This window comes from Dipteris shenzhenensis, chromosome 27, assembly GCF_047967505.1.
Source record: "Dipteris shenzhenensis isolate YYH24624 ecotype China chromosome 27, Dip_SZ_1.0, whole genome shotgun sequence".
Taxonomy (NCBI): domain Eukaryota; kingdom Viridiplantae; phylum Streptophyta; class Polypodiopsida; order Gleicheniales; family Dipteridaceae; genus Dipteris; species Dipteris shenzhenensis.
Genome location: NC_141622.1, coordinates 44,320,388 through 44,341,944, shown reverse-complemented (window position 1 = coordinate 44,341,944; position 21,557 = coordinate 44,320,388). Strand labels below are relative to the sequence as shown.

Here is a 21,557-nt window from a genome sequence, read left to right as displayed (position 1 = left end):
CTATGAAGGTGAGCTAGTTGGTTGGATTTGGCCCTTCCTAAGATATTCCATTAGCTATCTTTTGACCTCACGTTCCTCCGTTTGACTAAGCCTATACGGGGGTTTACAAACAAGGGTAGATCCAGGAATTAAATCTATTTTATGATCTACTTCTCTCTCAGGAGGTAAACCATTAGGTAAATCAAACGAAAAAACATCTTTAAATTCAAACAGTAAATCTTTGAAAGAAGATTTATACTTTTTAACGTTATCAAAAACAACATTACTTCTTTTCGATGCAAAAGACATAAAATCACCAATAAAAGTAAGTTCACAAAGATATACCTCGCATTCTTCTTGGTGTAATAGTCGTTCCAATTCATCGAACAAATAAGAGGAGAGTTAGGCACATCATGTTCTCCTTGAATCTAGAAGACTCTACCCTCTTTTTCAAACATAATGGAGTTATTAAGATAACTCCTCTCTAAGCTATGCCCAAGACTATATAGCCATTCTTGACCAAGCACTATATCTGTTCGATCGAGATGCATGATTTGGAAATCCAAGGCATCCTGATAGCGTTGAATATCCACCTCTACACCATGTATCATGGTGTCCCAAACTTTTTTATCACTGCCCTTTGCCAAAGAGACTACATATTTATGGGCACTAGGACTCTCAAGCAATTTTAAATTCTTAACTAACGAGTAGTTCAAGAAATTATGTGTTGCACTATCATCGACCATCACTCTTACTCTTCGCCCCTTAATTTTTCCATGCATCCTCATTAAATCATGAGGACCAAAGGTACCCGCCACATTGCTGATGGTAGACAATGCATGTGGGTGCTATCCTCATGATAGACCTCTACCTCAGTGTACTTTTTAGTACCATTAAGCGATAACACTTGCACCGCATGTACTTGTCTTTATGGAGGTCTATTTGGGGCTTTAGCTCCCGTTGGTTTATTTTTAGGGTAGTTCCAAGTAGCATGGTCTTTACCCAAACATTTGAAGCAAAGATTTTCTTGCCTGGCCCTTTTATAATCCTCTTTCTTCAAGAGAGGATAATTTTGTGTTTGAGGTTTCTTACGTGGTGCCTGAGGAACCTCCTCCTTAAAGTGCCCCTTCCTTTTTAGATTGGGAAATTTATTGAACTTTGGAACAAAACCTATTTGCTTTGAAGTTCCAACTCTGAATTTCCTCGTCATATCTTTGTATATTTGGGCATACTTAATGGCTTCCTTAAAGGTTTTAGGAGAATTTCTTTTCACCTCAACCTTATAAGTGTCTTTCAGACCTCTCATGAAACCCCTTATCTTTTGGAATTCATCAATTCCCTTCAGCTTAAGGACTGCCTCCCTATAGTTCGCTATGTACTGGAGACTAGAGTGTTTTTACCCATAGTGCAATTGTCCCAAGCCTCCCACACTCTTTCTAATTCATTTTCCAATAAAAATTCTTTTAGGAAGGCTTGTTTAAACTCAGTCCAATACCTAGGAATTCTTTCACTCTCCCTGAGGCTCATCCACCATTTATAGGCTTTATTTCCAAGGGAAAGACTTGCTTTCATGACTTGATTTTCACGAGGTGTATTCTTGAGTCAGTGGAAGTCTTGCCACTTTTGCAAGAACATATTAATCGCATCTTTATTACACTCCTTTTCTTCCCCATTAAAAATTGGCAGTTTTAAGTCCTTAAGGATGTTCGAGATTTCTCTAAGTCAAGAGGTGGACCTCTCAACTTTTTTTTGCCGAAAAAACAGTGCTAATTATATTACTTCGAGAACAAGATACAAAAAGTCAGCTTGTAGCTGACCGGCTGCGTACACAAATCGGACACAACCCTAAAAGGTAACACAATAAATCACTCTCTCACGTCGGGATAAGGCGAGTGTGAATGAACAGCCATCGGGGTGGTGAGTAGCACCACCGAAGGCCCTGCAAGGTCTGCTCGAAGAAGAGGCCCTGAGTGTTCCAAGCCCGAAGGAAGCGTCTCCGCTTCTCTTGACCGGACCGGGAGTCTCCCTGAATCTGGTCCCACTGGCCTCTGAGGGTATGAATAATCTCGTACCAAATATCAGTCATGACCTGGGCAGTCGATAAGGAGGTGCCACCGAGGATCTGCGCGCAACGTGAGGTCCAAATGTGCCACCCTGCTATGCTGCTGATAATCTCCCAGACTGGCTGCCTCTCCTGAACTCCTGTATCCGCCTCTGCTAGGTACTGCGGGATACCCTCAAGCAGCCCCCATGTACCCTGCGTGATAAGGAAAGTGGAGTCCTGCTGGCATGCCTCGAATAAGTGATGTAGACCAGGTGCGGTGCTGCACCAACAGAACGCGCCCCACGTGATCAAGCCTAGCTCTGGTGCTGTGCGAGTGAGAATCCCGAAAGTCCACCTCCACACTTCCTGGGAGCGAGTGCAGCTCCACAGGCAGTGCTTTGGTGACTCCTCAACCACATGGCGGATCTGACAGCGTCCGTCCTGGCCTATCTGTCTCAACCAGCTCCCCACCGGAAGACCTTTGTGTGGACCTCTCAACTTAATTAGGAGGAATCGATGATTTTTTAGTAATAGATACCGATTGAGAATCGGCTATCTTAGTTATAGCTTCAACTAGGGTTTTCAATGTATCACTAATAACTCCTAGCTATGTTTCTATATTTTGCGTTCAAGTTTCAAGTTTAGTGAATTCCGTATACGGAATTCCATAATCACCGTAATCTATGTCCTCCATTTCCACGTTATCCTCTTGATTTTCAATTTGTACCTCCTCATGTGTTTCCTCTCCAACTATTGCTTTTCCCTTTCTAGCCCTTTCCTCGGCCTCCCTAATCATACCATCCCTTTCTGGAGTTGTCATATTAAAGACGTATATTTTCTAGAAATTCCAAAGCAAAAAGCTTTATATCAGAGAGAAAAATGTGATGCCCACTTCCCTAGTACTTGTTCAAGGCGTTCCAAAGACCCCAAGTCAATAATGTGACTATTGCTTATCATCAGGACCTGAACCCGATGTCTGATCTTCTTCTTTGAATTTGGCAAGGTTAAGATGATTGGAAAGAAGAAGGGGGTGAAAAGACTTTGAAAAGAGAGGGGGGGCTTTAAACTTTAGAGAGGGGTATAAATACTCTGATGAGGTGGGTGGCTTTTTCCAAAGGTTTCTTAACCTTTGGATGACATGGCTTTCACAAAGATTAGAACTCTGTGTGTTTGTGCAGCATGCAGGTCGACGATTGCGTGACGATTTACTACGCAATGATTTGCGCTACCATTTGCAAGCTCCAAGCAATTTCAGCTTTCTCTGCTTTAAATTCCTACTAGTCTTGCAGCTCCTGCTCTCATGATGATGGCCGCATGATAGCCACGGCTCCTTCACGGCGACAGCGATCACGCAACTCCTGGGTACTCCAATTGTTTCGATTTTTGCTTGTTGATGCTTGCAGCAGCGACATTGCTCTACTTCCTTGCAGTCCTGCCAACTGCTTCACCCAGCTCTTTTCTCAAGTCGTCGAGGTATTCACTTAAGATTGACAAGAAGTTGTAGACTTTCTTCTCCAATGACACGCAATATATTACCACGGCTTCAGAGGTTCCTGATTGGGAATCCAAGAATGAATTGTTCTTGGTAATAGTCACGTAGGAAACTTTGTTGAAACCGTTTTGGATGGTAACACAGCACTGTCCAGAGAGAGAGAGAGAGAGAGAGAGAGAGAGAGAGAGAGCGCTCCTGCCTGGCATCTTTGTGAACCTTGTATATAAGGGCAGATTGAACCTATCCTCAAACATCCGGTCGGCCTTTTGTTGGTATGTAGAGCAGGTTCTATGTGGCTATGCGGATTGGGACCTCTACACCTGGTGCATACCTTGTGACATGTGGCATGTTCTGTGGGTGCCAAACATTGGTGAGAGAGCAAGGAATGGCTTGCGGCCTGTTCGGACTACACATGACAACTATCAACGGCAACAGATTGCTCACATGTGTAGGATGTGGTGCCCACGTGTGCATTGATTTGTGATGATTATTCTAAAGGTGACTACTATTGTGGATACAATAAAGATCACACATGCGAGGGGCTAAACTGCTATCGCTCAAACGTTCAGAGCAGACTACTACAAGAATTTTGTTGAAATATGAAGGTGGCTGGTGCAAGACTTGATGGTATGCACATATGACATGTTGGGCTTAACTAAACCTTGGATATAAGAGCAGATTGAACCCCTCCTGAAACATCTCACTACCATTTTGTTGGGATGTAAACAAGGTTCTATGCGGCTATGAGGCAGAGATTGATACCTCGCACCTGGTGCATTGCTTATAACATTAGGCATCCTTTGTGGGTGCCAACACATATGATAGAAGCACAACCGTGCATATATTTTAATACTTGTGCATGATTCATAATAAAAAATAAAAAATTATGCATGTTTTAGCATACAACTGATATTTGAATCAATTAAACTTTGTGTGCACATGGATCTTACTCAGATTAAGTCCTCTACAAAGTATGATACCCATTGGACACACACATATAGTAGAAGCACATTGATGTATATTTTTTATCACATGCATGATGCATGATAAAATACAAGAAAATACACATGTTTTATTGTGAAAATGATATCCGACCCACATGGGACGCACATAAAACTTTGTGAGAACATGAATAGTAGTCAAATTAAGGCCTAGGAAAAGCATCATACCCATCGGACACATACACACATGGTATAAGCATATCGATGCATATTTTTTTAGCACTTATGCATGATGCATGATTAAAAGCAAGGAAATATACATTGCCCAACCATGCAAATGATATCCACGTCACATGAAACTTTGAGAGCATATGCATATTGCTCACACTAAGGCCTCTAAAAATTATAACACCAATTGGACAAATATCCATATGGTAGAAGCACATCGATGCATACTTTGTGACTAAGTAGAGCATGGATTGAAAAACAATAACATTTATTAAAATGTAAGCCTTTTTGGGTCTAAGGGGACCAAAATTTCTAGGGACCAAAGAGCTCAATCAATTGTATGCTGAGTTTCCAGTGGGATCTGAGGAGTATAAATTCAATAGTTCATCAATGTTATTAAAGATGAGTTAGGTTGTGCAGAGTTGGAAAGACTTGATTTGGAGGGATGCTAAAGAGAATCACACCCACGATGGGCTCACAAGGAGGATTGGAAGAAAGCCAATTCTAAGTTCATGAAGATGTCAGACTTGCAACTTGAGGTTGCTACTTGACAAGGGCATAGAAATCGTGTGGCGAGGCTTGATTCAAGGCAAACTACTCCTTTAAAACTTTATTTCTTATGCAAACATAAACAATGATTTAGAATTGCATGCATTTGACCTTTTACAGTGTGTCTACTTTTAGCGTCACGTTATGAATAAGGATTACACATGTTTCCAACGTTGATTTTGACGTTAATGGAATATTTTTCAAGTCATTTAACCTATAAAAAACGGCCAAAATTGGTGAATTGTACTATTGCAAGAATTGAAATAAAAACCCTACAAATCTAGCACTTTACTACTTACCTTGCGGAATACCAAGATTGGCTATACATTCCATACCCCTTCTTACAAAAATTGAGAAATATTTCCATTCAACTCTACAAAATCGATGGTTTAAAAAACCAACTCTAACTATACGGATTATATCTCAACTAGAAATGAGTTAGATTGTAGCAAAAACAATGATATATGATAAAACATTTTCATTGGCCCATAGCCTGCCAAAATCCGTCACGTACATCTTGATTCAAGCGACAATGGCCGTAGATCTAAGACCAACTTACACTTGATGCTAGAACGCTGATCGGGACCATATGGTGAGCCAAGCCCTTGTAGACATAGGGGCCTATCTTCTAGATGGGTGACCAGTGCTTGCACAATGTAGGCTCGGGTGGCTAGCCCCTTCTTGAGCCAATTTTTGTAATATGATCCCCCTCTTTTTTGGCAAGGCTGACCCCCTTTTGTAATATATTCGACATTTTCTTTTATTAAAAAAAACATTTTCATTAATTTTTTTTTTGCATTCATTGAATGCAAAACAAAACGCACACGTTGAATGCAAAAGACAAAAAACTTGAGTACCTTAGCAAAACTTAGCTTCCAAATTTGCCACATGTTATTTTGTGCAACTCAACATTAAATTACACCAAGTCCAATATGGCTCAATAGCCATCAGATATGACCCTTTCACTATTCGAGAAGAAGTTGCGATGCCAAGAATTGCCTAGCGGGATTGTCTACTAATGGAGCCTCTCTAGGTTTTTCTCACTATCTACACACTCAATTCTAGAGGTTTGACACATCGGTCAAGTTTGCACCTCGAGAACTCACCATCATCACCTACTGGAAAGGCAACTTGTCACAATCAAGGATTAATAATTATAAACATTATTTCTCGTAGACGCGCACTTAAGGATTGTCATCATTATTACACTCAAGCCCACAGATCCAATTCACCAACGGTTCGACCTGGGAGATGCATTGTACGATAACACCTTTGACTTGGGAGATGAGTCTAGTTCCTCACGAATCTCTTACACAAAGGCACACCTCGAGAAGAACACACACCGAAGACTCAGCAGGAAGTACTCTACTTCACTCTCCTCATACGGGGGCTTACAGATGGGGAGGTGACCTTTCCAACACTAATACCATCCAATACATTTCTTCATTGGTTCCTATGACGCTATGTATTGCAACAAACGAACTTTAAAGCCTGGTCCTATAGCTTGGGAACAAATCGATATAGCTAAAAAAGAGGTAACATTTGCTCCCTCATCCCTAGTATTCAGGTCTGAGGAAACCAAAGAGCTTTAGCAAAAGCTTTTTAGTATGAATAGTTTGACTTATTTTAGGTCGTCTAATCATGTATCTAAGGCGTGCCATTTCAAGACTCTTTCTTGTTATAGTGAAAAGATCCGTCTTCCTCACTTGGAAAGGCAAAATACGTTCCTCAATCAGGAATAGAAATTACCATCTTCCTCAATCAGAACCAAGAACATTAAGTGCACGTCAGCTCATTGAATACATGACCAGAAACTGTTCAAAGAGGATCAATTAAATCGTTCAAAGGGGACCAATTTACCACAACTCATGTCACGGGTAGAAGACACGAGTTGCAGTATTTGTTTACAAGACTAGGATTCTTTTTTCAACTCAAGAAAATTTATGGTATGATTTCTTTGAGTAGCTAAAGCACTCTGCACTCCTTAAAGCCAAGGATGTAGGTCAGAATATTGAATATAACAAATCAAAGGGTGCTCAAAAGGTAATAATGAAAAACCTTCAAGGACATTGCAAGGGGGATTGTTTTCTATGCTAATGTAGCTTGACCTGCATTTTCTTTTTGACAGCCTTCATACTCTCTTGTTATAGTATCTTGAAATATTTTCTTATATTATTCCCGGGGGAAAATAAACATTACCAGCTTTGCATTTAGCTGCTGCATAATTGAGCACCTTGTCATCACGCGAACGAAAAGTTGTGTACACAATACAATGATCTACCTCAAACAAGGAAAGTCTGCACCATTCATTTCCCTTTTGTATAGCTGTAGATATATTGAAACCACATGAAAATGGCAAGGTTGTACATGCTATGGAAGCAACATATACAAAGATATAAAACATGGATTATCTTATCAAAGCGTATGGGCAAACACATACTTTGATTCAACCTTTTCAGGCTAGTATGTTGACAGGGACCACCACTTTGAAGGGGAAGCAGTACAGAGACAAAAACATGTGAGAATTAATGCCATTAAACCACTAGCCGTTCTTTTGACTTGTGGTAGTGCAAAGAGAGGATGTTGCTTTAGGCAATATAATTAGACTCACATCTACCACCATATTGGTTATTTCCCCTTGAACAATATAATTAGACTCACACCTACCACCACTATTGGTTATTTTCCCTTGAACAAAAGCCATCTCTACATAGTGTAAGATGAATAAACACAACTGCTCAATCACCCTTAATATATCTCCAGCCACCCACCAACTTTTATAGAAGGAAGCTTACTCATGCACACCATATTTTTCCTTCCTTCTGTTGTTATATGACTCACCTACAAGGCTTAACCATCGTCCACACACCTGTGTAGAAGCCAATATGCACTCCTACTTCTCACCACTTTCCTTCACGTCCACATACTCTGCCTCGGTGGCCTTCTGGTCACCTCCAGTGCTGCCCTGGCCTTGGAGGGCTTGTCCAATCTTGAGTGACTCAGCTTGGAGGGAGCTGATCTTGCTCTTGATGTTGTCCACATTTTCGGTATTCAGGGCCTCCTTAACCTCTGCCAGTTTGGCCTGGATACTATCAACAAGTTCACGAGGCAACTTGTCCTTGTACTCATTAAGGCTCTTCTCAGTAGAGTAGATGACAGAGTCAGCCTCGTTCCTAGCATCAATCAGCTCCTTCCTCTCCTTGTCTTTCTGTGCATACAGCTCTGCATCCTTGACCATCCTCTCTATATCACTTTGTGTTAAACCACCAGATGATTGTATGGTGACTGCCTGCTCTTTGCCTGTAGCCTTGTCCTTAGCTGAAACATTGACAATGCCATTGGCATCAATATCAAAGGTCACCTCTATCTGGGGCACCCCTCTGGGAGCTGGGGGGATGCCTACCAAGTCAAACTGCCCAAGCATTTTGTTGTCTGCTGCCATCTCCCTCTCCCCCTGCAAAACCTTGATTCCCACCTGAGTTTGCCCATCTGCAGCAGTGGAGAAGACCTGGCTCTTCTTTGTGGGTATGGTCGTGTTCCTGGTAATGAGCTTGGTAGATACTCCTCCCAGTGTTTCTATGCCCAAAGACAAAGGAGTCACATCCAATAGCAGGATATCCTTCACGTCACCACGTAAAACCCCTCCCTGTATGGCTGCACCCATTGCTACACACTCATCTGGATTCACTCCTTTGCTTGGCTCCTTCCCAAAAATATCCTTTACTGTCTCTTGCACCTTGGGCATCCGCGTCATCCCCCCCACAAGCAGCACTTCTTGTATGTCCTTCGGCGTTATGCCTGCATCCTTTAGGCAGTCCTTGCATGGCTGCTTTGTCCTTTCTATAAGATGATTTACCAAGCTTTCAAACTTGGAACGGGTCGGAATCACATGCATGTGCTTCGGACCAGTTGCATCTGCAGTGATGAAGGGCAAGTTTATCTCGGTCTGCATTGCTGAAGATAACTCTGTTTTCGCTTTCTCAGCAGCTTCCCGCAGCCTTTGCAAGGCCATTTTGTCGTTTGAAAGATCGATTCCATGTTCTTTCTTGAATTCGTCAATCAGATACTGTACCAAGGCCATGTCAAAGTCTTCACCACCCAGAAATGTGTCACCATTGGTGGCCTTCACCTGCACCACATACCACATGGGGCTTACTCTAAGCAACTGTTCATAGGTGGATGCCAAATCTCAAAACAACGTGAAAATTATTAATTTGACAAAATATGTTTGCAGTCAAGCAAAACAACTGGAGTTACCTCAAAAACACCGCCGGAAATCTCAAGAATTGAAATATCAAATGTGCCACCCCCAAGATCAAAGACTGCCACCAAACCTTCTTTCTTATCTACGCCATAAGAAAGGGACGCTGCTGTAGGTTCATTGATGATGCGCATCACTTCAAGCCCACCAATTCTCCCTGCATCTTTTGTGGCTTGACGCTGAGCATCATTAAAATATGCAGGAACAGTAATAACAGCCTTCTCCACAGGTTTGCCCAAGTACGCCTCTGCAGTCTCCTTCATCTTTGCAAGTATAAAACCACCGATCTGACTGGGTGAGTACTGCTTTCCCAATGCCTCTACCCAAGCATCACCATTTGGACCCTTCACAATCTTGTATGGCACCATCTTCATCTCCTTTTGAACCAGGGGATCCTCAAACTTACGCCCGATAAGCCTTTTTGTACCAAATATAGTGTTCTCAGGGTTTGTGACGGCTTGGCGTTTGGCAGGAGTTCCAACAAGGAGCTCCCCCTTTGTTGTGAAAGCTACCACAGAAGGTGTTGTCCGTGAACCCTCAGCATTTTCTATTACCCGAGGACTCTGTTTCAAGTTGAAAATTTTAGTATTTATTGAGAGAACCATGCATGGTCAATATATTATCAAGAAGACTAGGAGAAAAGGCATGAATCACACACCTTTCCCTCCATCACTGCCACACAGGAATTTGTTGTACCCAAATCAATTCCAACAACATCACTAGCTGTAGCTTTGGAGCTGGATATAAAACAAAAAGAAAAGGCAAGTCAAGGTACTTCTGGAAACATATTTTGCAATCGTTTCACTTGCATTAAAAATTAAAGGAAACAGGCAATCTTGGCTCTACTGCAGTAATCAAAGATGCTTTCCAAGTCTCAAAAGTAACTCACATAGAATTTTAAGAAGGAAATGAAAGACTTCATTGAAATATTGAAAGATAAACTGTTTGGGCCTAGTCATCAACATGCCCATTTCATTTCAGAATTTGATCTGAATGATAATGGTCTCAAAGCCACGCAGGCTTACCTGATAAGATGATTGCTGCTCTTCTCTTACCAACTAAGACCCATGCTTTCCTTTATGATGTGTTTGGTCTGGAAGTCACTCCTAAAAAGCACAATCATACTATTTAATCATTCGAGAGGAGGAAAAGGACTGTAACTGGCTAATCTATACGACGGCCCCACCTTGCTGCCGCCTCCTCTTTCAGGACATTTCTTGAGAGGCTGGCCTCTCTTGCTACTAATCTTCTTAGGTGTTTGGTGAGACTATGGATAACCTCTTTTGCAGAAGGGCCTCTGTGTAATGAGGATCAACACTCTGGTTTGTAAGCATGGGCATCTTACGCCATAAGATTTATCCACAAAATTCATCGGTTGAATGCCACTCAATAGAGGAGAACAGAAGATCTGCCTATTACTTCTTAGATTTTCTAGAATAACCGGATGGATTTACTGACATTGATTTTTCCACAGGCATTTAGTAGCCAATGCCCAATTGCATTCTTGGCCAAAGAGGAGTGCAAAGGCATGAAGAAAGAGCATTTACAAGAGCTGACCAGCAAGAATTCCACTGAAAAATGTGAAAAGAAGCACTTCTGTCACGAAGAAATGGGAGTTCTTGGGCTCAAAAGAAGCGTGCTTCAAAGAGGAATGCATTGAGAAGGTTTTGGAGAAGTTTCATCGCCGGAAAGTCCTCCAAAACTGAGAAAAAACAGTCAACCAGCGCATGGGACCACTTGAAATTCAACAGAAAGCTGTAGCTTTGCAAGAGGAGAGGCCCAGAGGCTGTAGAAGCAAAAAGGTCCAGAAAAAGCCACTTTTGAAATTCGACCAGCAAAAGAAGTGTGCTCAGCTCTGCTCGTTCTACCTAACGCACGGAAGGAAAAGCATATCACTGCGAAGGGGAGGCAGAGGGGAATCCAAACGGGTCAAACGGAAGTTGAGGAATCCAAACGGGTAAGGAGTTATGAAGAAAACGGAATTCCGCTGAAGGAGGCCGAAAAACCAGTCTAAAATCTCAACAAAGGGAGAAGATGAGAGAGAAAACCACACATGTGAAGTTTAGAAGGCCCAGGAAGGTCCAGGAATGGCAAAGGAGCATGTAGAAGGCACTAGAGCCACCTAGAACTCTAGGGGGGCCACTGAAGGTACATGGCCCTCTAGGGGGCCCATTAAAAATGCCACATCATCATTTTCCAGCAACCACTCTTTTAATTCCTTGGAATGCCTTTGGGCCTAGGGATTAATTACGCTTATGTGCTAGGTACCATGCTGCGTTTAATTACACATTATTAAGCCCATGCTTGGACTTTTAAAACCAAAGTTGTCACGATCTTCTAGTACATTAAAGTACTTAGAATTTCACGCCCCCGTGACATGCCCTTCTCTTGAAACAACAAACCATAGTTTGCTGCCCCAAAACACAGGAGCGAGCATGAAAGAGTATACAAAAAAGCCGCAGCTATAGTATACAGAGACAGTGAAAGTATGGCTAGAAGAGGCATGCATCCATCCATATACACTGCTCAAAATCTATGTGATCCTCGGCGATCAATAGTCAAGATGCATCAACATCATGAAGTCTCACAGCAGAAATACTGTCAGCTCAGTATCTCGGACTAAACATACAGTGTCATCAAGCGACCTCATGAAATCACGGTGAGCCCGTTTGTACTGAGGAAGTGGAGGTGCTACCCCTCTCTCGAACACCAGGTAATGCTCCAGACGCTCGGTCTGCTGAACTACCTGTAGGAGCCTGGACCGCAGTCGGCTCTAACTGGAAAGCATCAAGGTAAAGCTGCAATATCCCAGGTGAATCTACCAGTTCACCTTCCTCCATCCATGTCGCATCAAGTGATGGGTAATTTTGAAATTTTACCAAGTAGCGACGGATAACTTTACCCTTGAGCTTTCTATCTCTGTGTGCCAGAATCCGCTTTGGGACCAGAAGCTCATCCTGTTCTTCCACTTCAGGCTGTACCTCATCAAGTTAATCCTCGGGAACATCTCCATGATATTGCTTTAACAAGCTCACATGAAAGGCATTATGTATTGAAACCGGCCTTCGATAAACAAAAGGGCAGTGATCTTCTTCTACTCAGTCATAAACTTCATAAATAGCCACAATGCAAGCTTCAATCACTTAAATCACTTAGCACAACTTAGAAATAAGCTTCAATAACAACAAAGGTGAGGCTAGAATGCCCCTGCTCAATGAAAACAGTACACAGTGCACCCACTGGCCCCAAATGCCTTGGCGCCCCTTACGGTATTTATTTAATGCTTCTGAATGGAAATGCTTTACAACAAGGGTTCAACCCTGCACTATTCCTCTCTGCAAATCCTCTACTTGTCTTCACGGCATTGAATCCCAAAGCACCACTAGAATTCCCACTGGCAAGGCATACTCAGGGATTCACTTCTGATCTGTCACAACTTAGAGGCATTCAGGCATCCAAACCACTGGCAAACTGAGCTCAAGGCAGCCTCAAGGCTATCACATGCATCCACACTGTCCTTAGGCCTTCCACAGGATCACCCTTGCCTTTGGGTGCTTCCTAGAACCTGTTGGAGTCCTGAAAGGACTGCACACAACACGCATGCACTGCAAAAAGCTGCAAAGCAAGAAAGAACAAGGAAAAACCGAACCTGGAACCAACTCCCGTTGTCTGTGGCAGAGGGGCGAGCTCCTTCCTCGCACCTATCCTCTGTCCAAGCTCCCCGCAGGGTGTAGGTGTCTTCCAGCAATCAAGAGAAGAGAGAAATGAAGGTAGAGAGCGGAGGGTGAACAAGAAAGAGCTATAGAGGAAAGATGGTTCACAGATCTGCCCCGAAATGATTGCCTCGGGATCTGTGCCTAAGTCCTCCTAAGAGAAGGTGCCAAAAGGAGCAGGGGTTCCTCCTGCAGCCTGCACTGGTCCAAAACAGCTCCAGAAGCCACCACACAGCCAAAAACATGTGCACAAAGGTCCAGCACAGCAAAAGATAACCCCAGGCACCTGCTGGAGGCAATTGAACATGTATGTACGAAAATTTTCAGAAAGTTCGAAAATGAGTTCTGGCACTTTCTAGAAGTGCGTACTAGCCTTGGAACAGTCAAAATAGAGTTAAAATGGCTTAAAACGGCTGAAAATAGGCTTGAACCAACTCAAACAGCTCAAAAATTGCATAAGAACAACTGAAAACGTCCAACACCTCTGGGAGAGTGAGGGGAGAGAGATGGAAGGTGGGGGAAGGGCATGCATACACATGCATGACAAATGGCATCTCCTCCTTGCCATTTGCCCCTAGAGGTGCTACCCTCCTCTTGAGCACCAGACAATGCTCCAGATGTCTGCTCTGTTGAACCTGTAGAAGCATGTACCGTAGTTGGCGCAAGCTGAAACGCGTCGAGGTAGAGCTGCAAAATCTGAGGTGAGTCTGCTAGGTCACCCTCCTCCATCCACCTCGCATCCAATGCAGGATAATTCCTGAACTTCACCAGGTAGCGACGGGAAACTCTACCTTTCGCTTTCTTTCCATATGTGCCAAAATCTGTTCCGGAACCAAGATTTCATCCAACTCTTCCACCTCGGGCTGATCCTCATGCAGCAGGTCAGCAGGCATATCACCTTGGAAAGGCTTCAATAAACTCACATGAAAGGCATTGTGTATGGTCCAAGTGGCAGGTAGCTTCAGCCTATAAGCTACATCATTAATGCATTCAAAAATCTGAAAAGGACCATAATACCGCATCTTCAGCTTTGTGTACACTTTTGTCTTGCCATCTTCCTGAGTCGTGCTTTTTGAAAACGCAGCAGCACCCAATCGCCCTCTTTCAAGAGCAACTCGCGGCGATGCTTATCGGCTGCCCGTTTGTGCTTCTCTTGGCTTTTCTGGAGGGCTGTTTTGACCTTCTGGTAAGCAACATCCAAACTTTCCACAAATCTGTCCGCTTCAAAAATCTTCTCTTTTGTATGCAGAATGGGAGGTACCTTCCATTCTCCTGCCACAATTTCAAAGGGGGCTTTCCCTGTGGATGAGTGTACAGTGTTGTTGTATGCGAACTCAACAAGTGGCAAAAATTGCTCCCATTTCGATTGCTGATCCGAAACATAGCATTTGAGAAGATCAAGGGCAGTGGAATTGGCTTCTTCGGATTGCCCATCAGATTTAGGATGGAAAGAGGATGAGAAATTCAGCATGGTACCCATATTCTCAAGGATACCTCTCCAGAAAAGAATTGTCATCCGCGGGTCTCTATCACTGACAATTGATTGAGGCATCCCGTGATGATTGAACACATGAGACATAAAGAGTCTTGCCATCTGGTCTGCTGTAATTTTCTTTCTGACGGGAATGAAGTGGGCCTGCTTGCTGAATCTGCAAATAATGGTCCATATCCCATTATGTCGAGATGGTGTACGAGGAAGATCAAAGATAAAATCCATGGCAATGCTTTGCCAAGGTCGATCGGGAATAGGTAGAGGCTGCAGCAGTCCGGCCGGCTTCTGCCTGTTATATTTCACCTTTTGGCAGGTGATGCATGTCTTGACATATGCCTCGACATCTTTCCTCAATGATGGCCAAAAGAAATAGTGCTCCATAGCTTTGATGGTGGCATCAATGCCTCTATGTCCTGCATAGGGTGGAGCATGACTCTCTGTCAACACTTTGGGCCTCAACTGTTTCGTGACACACAATCTGCCATGCATCATCAGAAATCCGTCTTTGAGAGTATAGTGCTCATGCCTCTATCCATCAACCAACTGATCATAAATCCGTGAAAAATCAGCATCATTGGCATATTGATCCTTCATGGCATCAAGCTCATCATGATATGCAATGGTCACTACTGAAACTTGTGGCTTAACAGGCACTGCATTCGGAGTGGGCTTGCGTGACAGTGCATCTGCAACAACATTCTTCTTCCCAGGCACATGCACAATCTGAAAATGAAACATAGAAAGAAAATTTGCCCACCTCATATGCTTCTCAGACAACTTTCTCTGAGTGAGGAAGTACCGCAGTGATTGATGATCGATCTGAACATGAAAATCAGCACCCAAAAGATAATGCTTCCAGGTCGAAAGAGCATGTATGACAGCCAACATCTCTTTCTCATAGATGCCAAAATTCATTTCAGCATCCTAGAGCACTCTACTCTCGTATGCCACGACTCTTCCATCCTACATAAGTACCCCTCCTCCGCTGTTCCCACATGCATCTGCTTGGACAGCGAAGGGTTTGCGAAGATCTGGCAAAATAATCACAGGATCTGAGCAGAGTCGCTCCTTCAGTAGGTCAAAAGCTGCAATTTCTTTGGGACCCCATCTGAAAGTGACCCCTTTCTTCTGTAAGGCATGTAAAGGAGACGCAATCTCTGCAAAATACCGAATGAACCTCCTGTAGTACGAGCACAAGCCCAGAAAGCTACGTACTTCATGGATGTTCTTCAGGTGTGGCCAATTCCTGATGGCCTCTACCTTGGCAAGATCCATCCTAACTCCATCCTTGGAAACAATGTGCCCGAGAAAATGGATCTCATGCATGAAGAATTCACTTTTCTTGGCATTGACAAGCAGCTTATGCTTCCGTAGCTCCTCAAGAACAATTGCCAAGTGCTTCCTATGTTCAGCCTCATCCTGAGAGAACACGATGATATCATCGAAGAAAGTGCCAACAAAGGTTCAGTGCTCTCTAAAAATCATGTCCATCATTCTGTTGAAGCTGGCAGGTGCATTAGTTAACCCAAATGGCATGACAAGAAACTCGTACTGACTGGCTGAGTCCCGGACAAGCCATATCTGCATCACACAAAGAACCCATCTCTTCTGCCCTTATTCCTAACTTTCCAGCCAGCTCTGGAGAGATGAAATTGGCCTTGGCTCCTGGATCGAAAAACATCAGAGCTGTCTGGTCTCTTATCTTGCCCCATGCCCGGCATAACTCTGTCGCATCTATATTCTGAACAGGCCCAATCAAGTCTGGCAAAAGACCAGCAGTGGGCTTGGGCCTTTTATTCTTCTGATCAGTCCTCTTTTCCTCCTTGTGCTCACCCTGCTGAGAAGGAGGGAACTTCCGCTTCTTATGTGGGCATTCAAAAGCCCTGTGGCCTTCCTCCTTGCAAATATAACACTTGTTGGCATCATAGAGAATTTGCTTTTCCTCATCAGACATGTGGGTCGGTACTCGCCTCTGTCCTCCAACAAACTTTGCCTTCATGGGCTGCGAAAACTTTCTGAACTTCTTAGGGGATTCTGTCTTGCTGCCCTTTGACCTTGATGTCTCCTGTGAGCTTCCTTTGAGCCCAGAAACTTTCCCTTGCATTAGTGCATAAGCTGTAGTGGCATTTTCAACCAACTGAGACATATTGGAAACCATTGTCTTCGTGCAGTAGTCCGAATCTCCTTTGGCAACCCGCAGCAATATCTTTCAATTTGCTCGAACAGCGGTACATGTCTGTAAGAATTCATTGGCAGTAGGGCTTCCCAAAACTTCTTATTGTAGTCCTCCAAATTTCTGCAATTTGCAGCATCCAACCTGTACCAGGCGGTCATGATATCCACCTCAAAAGTGGTAGTGAGCCATGCTGTTCATAAGACCTGCTTGAATTCGACCCAAGTGGTAGGTGCTTTGCCTTGCAAGAGGAGGTTGGTCCACCATTGGAGCGCATTGCCCTTCAAAAAGGTGGCTGCCTTTCGGACTTTGGAGGATTCTGTGAAGTGTCCACCTGAGTAGGCAGCATCAAACTGTTGCACGAATGTCAAAGCCTTCAATCTATCCTGCATCCCATTGAAAGTCTCAAACTTGACAGTTGCCCCTCCCTCCTTGTAATCTTTCAATTTGCCTTTAGGGGTGAGATTGTCATAAACGGGGGCTTGTAAAAACGGTGGGGGCATCACTGCTCCCGCATTCTGAGCCATTCCAATCGTACCCATGGTGGGGTTTGGCATTCCAGGTCCCACTCCCTGCATCTGTGGCATATTCCAAGTATTGCCCATTGTCCCAGGCATTCCTATCTGCATTCCAGGCTGCATCCCAATGTTTGAGTACATCATATTGGCATTTGCAGGGGGCATTCCACCCATCATATGTTGCTGGATATTCTGCATTCCCGGCTGCGTGCTGCCCATAAAGCTACCTGGCATTCCGGGTGCCTCTGCGGATGGTGCCACCATTGCCTTGAAAACTTATCCCCCTCCAAAATATCCTGGATGCATCGTGGGCTGAGGAAGGGCTTGCTGTCCTTGATTGACTGAATGAAAGTTATTGGCATTGCCCGCTACAGGGGTGATCGAGGGCATCTCTGACGGCTGTCCACCGAAAGAAACATGCCTAGGAGTCTTCTTATGCTTCTTATGTTTCTTGTGAGATGACTTTTTGCTTCCAGGTGAAGCAACCATAGGGGGAGGAGCTTGCATAATCTCCGTGACAGCATGTTCCAACTGCGACAGGGCTCCTACTACACTTTGCATTCGTAGCTGAAAAAGTGCATTGGGATCAAGCTCCTTTGCCTCATCTACCTCATCCTGTGAGTCCTCCCTGGCATGCTTAGGAGAGACTGGATGAGCCCCACTGTCCTGCTGGTCATCACTCCCGCTGGTACTGTGCTCCTCTTCAAAGCTCTTTGATGCTTTGTCTTCGTCCTGCCCCTCCTGCTTCGAAATGGTCAATGACCTCTCACGGTGTGACATGCTTGCTAAGATTGATGGCTATAGCAACAATTGCACTGAAGGTGTCCTTCACCCAACACTACCAGGGCCCACCTGTGTAGGAAGATGGTGACGATCCCGGCAATGGAACCACTAAAACCGGCCTTTGATAAACAAAAGGGCAGTGATCTTCTTCTACTCAGTCATAAACTTCATAAATAGCCACAATGCAAGCTTCAGTCACTTAAATCACTTAGCACAACTTAGAAACAAGCTTCAAGAACAACAAAGGTGAAACTAGAATTCCCCTGCTCAATGAAAATAGTACACAGTGCACCCACTAGCCCCAAATGCCTTGGCGCCCCTTACGGTATTTATTTAATGCTTTTGAATGGAAATGCTTTACAACAAGGGTTCAACCCTGCACTATTCCTCTCTGCAAATCCTCTACTTGTCTTCAAGGCATCTAGATACGCATTCATCTAGAGGATGTGTCCAAGATAGCTTTCAGGACCAGCTTTGGGTTGTATGAGTTCTTAGTTATGCCATTTGGGCTTACGAATGCTCCTGCCACCTTTAATCGGATAATGGATAGAATCTTCCATGAGTGTAGGGCTTTTGTGGGCACTTTCTTTGATGACATGATGTGTACTCAAAAAATGAGACAGAGCACAGGAAGCATCTGGCAATTGTGTTTGCAGAACTCAGCAAGCATAGGCTGATTGTAATTGCAAAGAAAAGTGAATTCTTTATGTGTGAGATTCACTTTCTGGGGCACATTATCTCAAAGGATGGGGTGCGCATGGATCCCGCAAGCATAGGCTGATTGTAAATGCAAGCATAGGCTGATTGTAAATGCAAAGAAAAGTGAATTCCTTATGCCTTCTCATAAATGCCCAGATGTCTCTCATCATCCTGCAAAATTCTACTCTCATAGGCCACTACCCGTCCTCCTTGCATAATGATTGCTCCAAGGCCATTCTTTCCACATGCATTAGCTTGGACGTGAAAAGCTTTCCGAAGATCTGGTAAGATCAATACTAGGTCTGTGGTAAGCTTTTCTTTTAGCATCTCAAATGCTGCAATTTGTTTTTCAGCCCAGACAAAGGATGCTCCCTTCTTCTGCATAGCATAGAATGGTGAAGCAATTTCACCAAAATGGCATATAAATCGCCAGCATAAGCCCAAAAAGCTTCGTACTTCATGCAAATTCTTAAGCTGTGGCCAGTTGTGAATTGCTTCAATCTTCGCGGAATCCATGCGCACTCCATCCTTTGAGATAATGTGTCCTAGAAGGTGTTGTAATTCATGCCCTTGCTACATGGAAGCACTATCTGCTTGGGGCTGATTTCACAGTGCAGACATATCATCAATTTTTGAGATATTTCCTTACACATATCATCAATCTTTGAGAAATTTCCTTACTCAGACGAAGTTATCTAAGAAGCATATGCAATGGGTCAATTTCTTATCCATATTTCACTTTCAGATAGTGCATGTGGAAGGTAAAAAGAATGTGGTGGTCAATGCATTGTCAAGGAAGCCTCAAGTTTCCGCAGTGAGTTGGATGCAATGAAGGACAAGTATGCTCAAGATGAGGATTTCTCAAGGATTTATGACTAGTTGTCTAATGATCAGTAGCATGACCATTATACTCTCAGAGATGGCTTCATTATGATGCTTGGACGCCTTTGTGTCACAAAGCAGCTAAGGTCAAAGGTTATAATAGAAAGTCATGCTCCACCATATGCAGGACATAGAGGCATTGATGCTACGGTTAAAGTAGAGGAACACTTTTTCTATTGGCCAGACGGGATGTGGATGCCTTTGTTAGAACATGCATCATCTGCTAGAAGGTCAAGTTTGAGAGGCAGAAGACACCTGGATTGTTGCAGCCATTGCCAATCCCAGATAGACCGTGGAAGAGCATTGCCATGGATTTTATATTTGATCTTCCTAGGACGCCTATGGAGAATGATGGTCTCTGGACTATTATATGCCGATTCAGTAAGCAGGCACACTTCATTCCAGTAAGGAAGAAAATTACAGCGGATGATATGGAAGTTGTTCATGCAGAACATTTTCAAATACCATGGGATGCCTCAGTCTATCGTAAGTGACAGAGATCCGTGCATGATGAGTCTCTTTTGAAGAGGGCTCTTTGAAAATATGGGCGCTGAGATTTTCATCTTCTTTCCATCCTTAGTCAATTGGACAGCCCGAAGAGGCTAATTTGACTACTCTTGATTTGCTGAAATGCTATGTGTCTGAGCATAAGACACAATGGGAGCAGTTTCTACCCTTAGTAGAATTTGCTTACAACAATACTGTGCATACTTCCACTAGGAAAGCTTCTATCTTGCATACAAAGGATAAGATTTTTGAAGCTGATAGGTATGTTGAAAGCATGGATGTGGCATATAAGAAGGTGAAACAGGCTCCAGAAGACTTAGGCAAAGCAAAAGAAGGCAACCGATTGTCACCGTCGTGAATTAATATTTAATGAAGGTGATTGGGTTCTTTTGCGCTTTGAAAAGGCAAGGCTGAAAAAGAAAAGGGGCAAAGACCGGTTGTTTCCCAAACTCAGCATGAGATATTATGGGCCTTTTCAAGTTTCAGAGAAGCTAATTGATGTAGCTTACAGGTTGAAGCTACCGGATCATTGGAGCATTCACAATGCTTTCCATGTGAGTCTCTTTAAACCTGTCAAGGGCGATGTGCCAGAGGATATGCTTGATGAGATGCAACCAATGGTTGAGGAATTGGATGAGATCCTAGTTCCAGAGCACATTTTGGCACATAAGGAAAGGAAGATCAGAGGTAGAGTTTCCCGCCGCTACTTGGTAAAATTCAGAAATTATTCTCCATTACATGCAAAGTGGTTGGAAGAGGGTGATTTGGCAGATACACATCAGTTATTACAGCTCTATCTAGATGCTTTTCAGCTTGAGCCGACCTTGGTTGTGGCTCCTTTAGGCTTAGCAGAGCGTAGGTCTAGAGCATTGCTTGATGCTCAAGAGAGGGGTAATACCTCAGTCTCTATGTTACAAACAGGCTCAAATATATAGAGGTCGCTTGGTGACATCGTTTCTTTCACCCGAGGTACTTCTTGCTAACAGTATATCTGCCTTGGGACTTCTATGATCAGTGTACTAGTCACTATGAGTTGGTTTTGCAGTTTATATGGATTGTCATCCTAGGTTCTGAACAATCATATATGCTGTCTTCAATGGTAATACATGCTTTTATGATGGTATATTCAAATGTGTTTCAGTTATTGCATATCCTTGTAACATTCAGATGCAATAGTGGACACTTGCCAGGTTTCAAGAGAGGGGCATGAAAGAAAGAAAGAAAGAAACTTTATAGAGGTCTTCGGAAGACCGATGGGTCTATGAGAGTGTGAAAATCCTGATACAACGAGGTGTG

The 21,557-nt window shown here is 43.5% G+C and overlaps 2 protein-coding genes and 1 pseudogene across 2 annotated transcripts; 1 reads left to right on the top strand and 2 right to left on the bottom strand.

The window, feature by feature from the left end:
- Nucleotides 1-8,038: 8,038 nt before the first annotated feature.
- Nucleotides 8,039-10,834, bottom strand: LOC147884360 (heat shock 70 kDa protein, mitochondrial-like). The gene is made up of 4 exons (XM_087398186.1): nt 10,773-10,834; nt 10,153-10,231; nt 9,491-10,057; nt 8,039-9,362 (listed from the first exon to the last, which is right to left on the bottom strand). Exons 1-4 carry the CDS (start codon nt 10,832-10,834, stop codon nt 8,127-8,129), a joined length of 1,944 nt encoding a protein of 647 aa, XP_087254312.1. The 3' UTR covers nt 8,039-8,126.
- A 1,314-nt stretch (nt 10,835-12,148) lies between these two features.
- LOC147884359 (uncharacterized) lies at nt 12,149-19,388 on the bottom strand (annotated as a pseudogene).
- A 674-nt stretch (nt 19,389-20,062) lies between these two features.
- Nucleotides 20,063-21,196, top strand: LOC147884358 (uncharacterized). Its single transcript, XM_087398184.1, has 2 exons — nt 20,063-20,158; nt 20,582-21,196. Exons 1-2 carry the CDS (start codon nt 20,063-20,065, stop codon nt 21,194-21,196), a joined length of 711 nt encoding a protein of 236 aa, XP_087254310.1.
- Nucleotides 21,197-21,557: the final 361 nt, after the last annotated feature.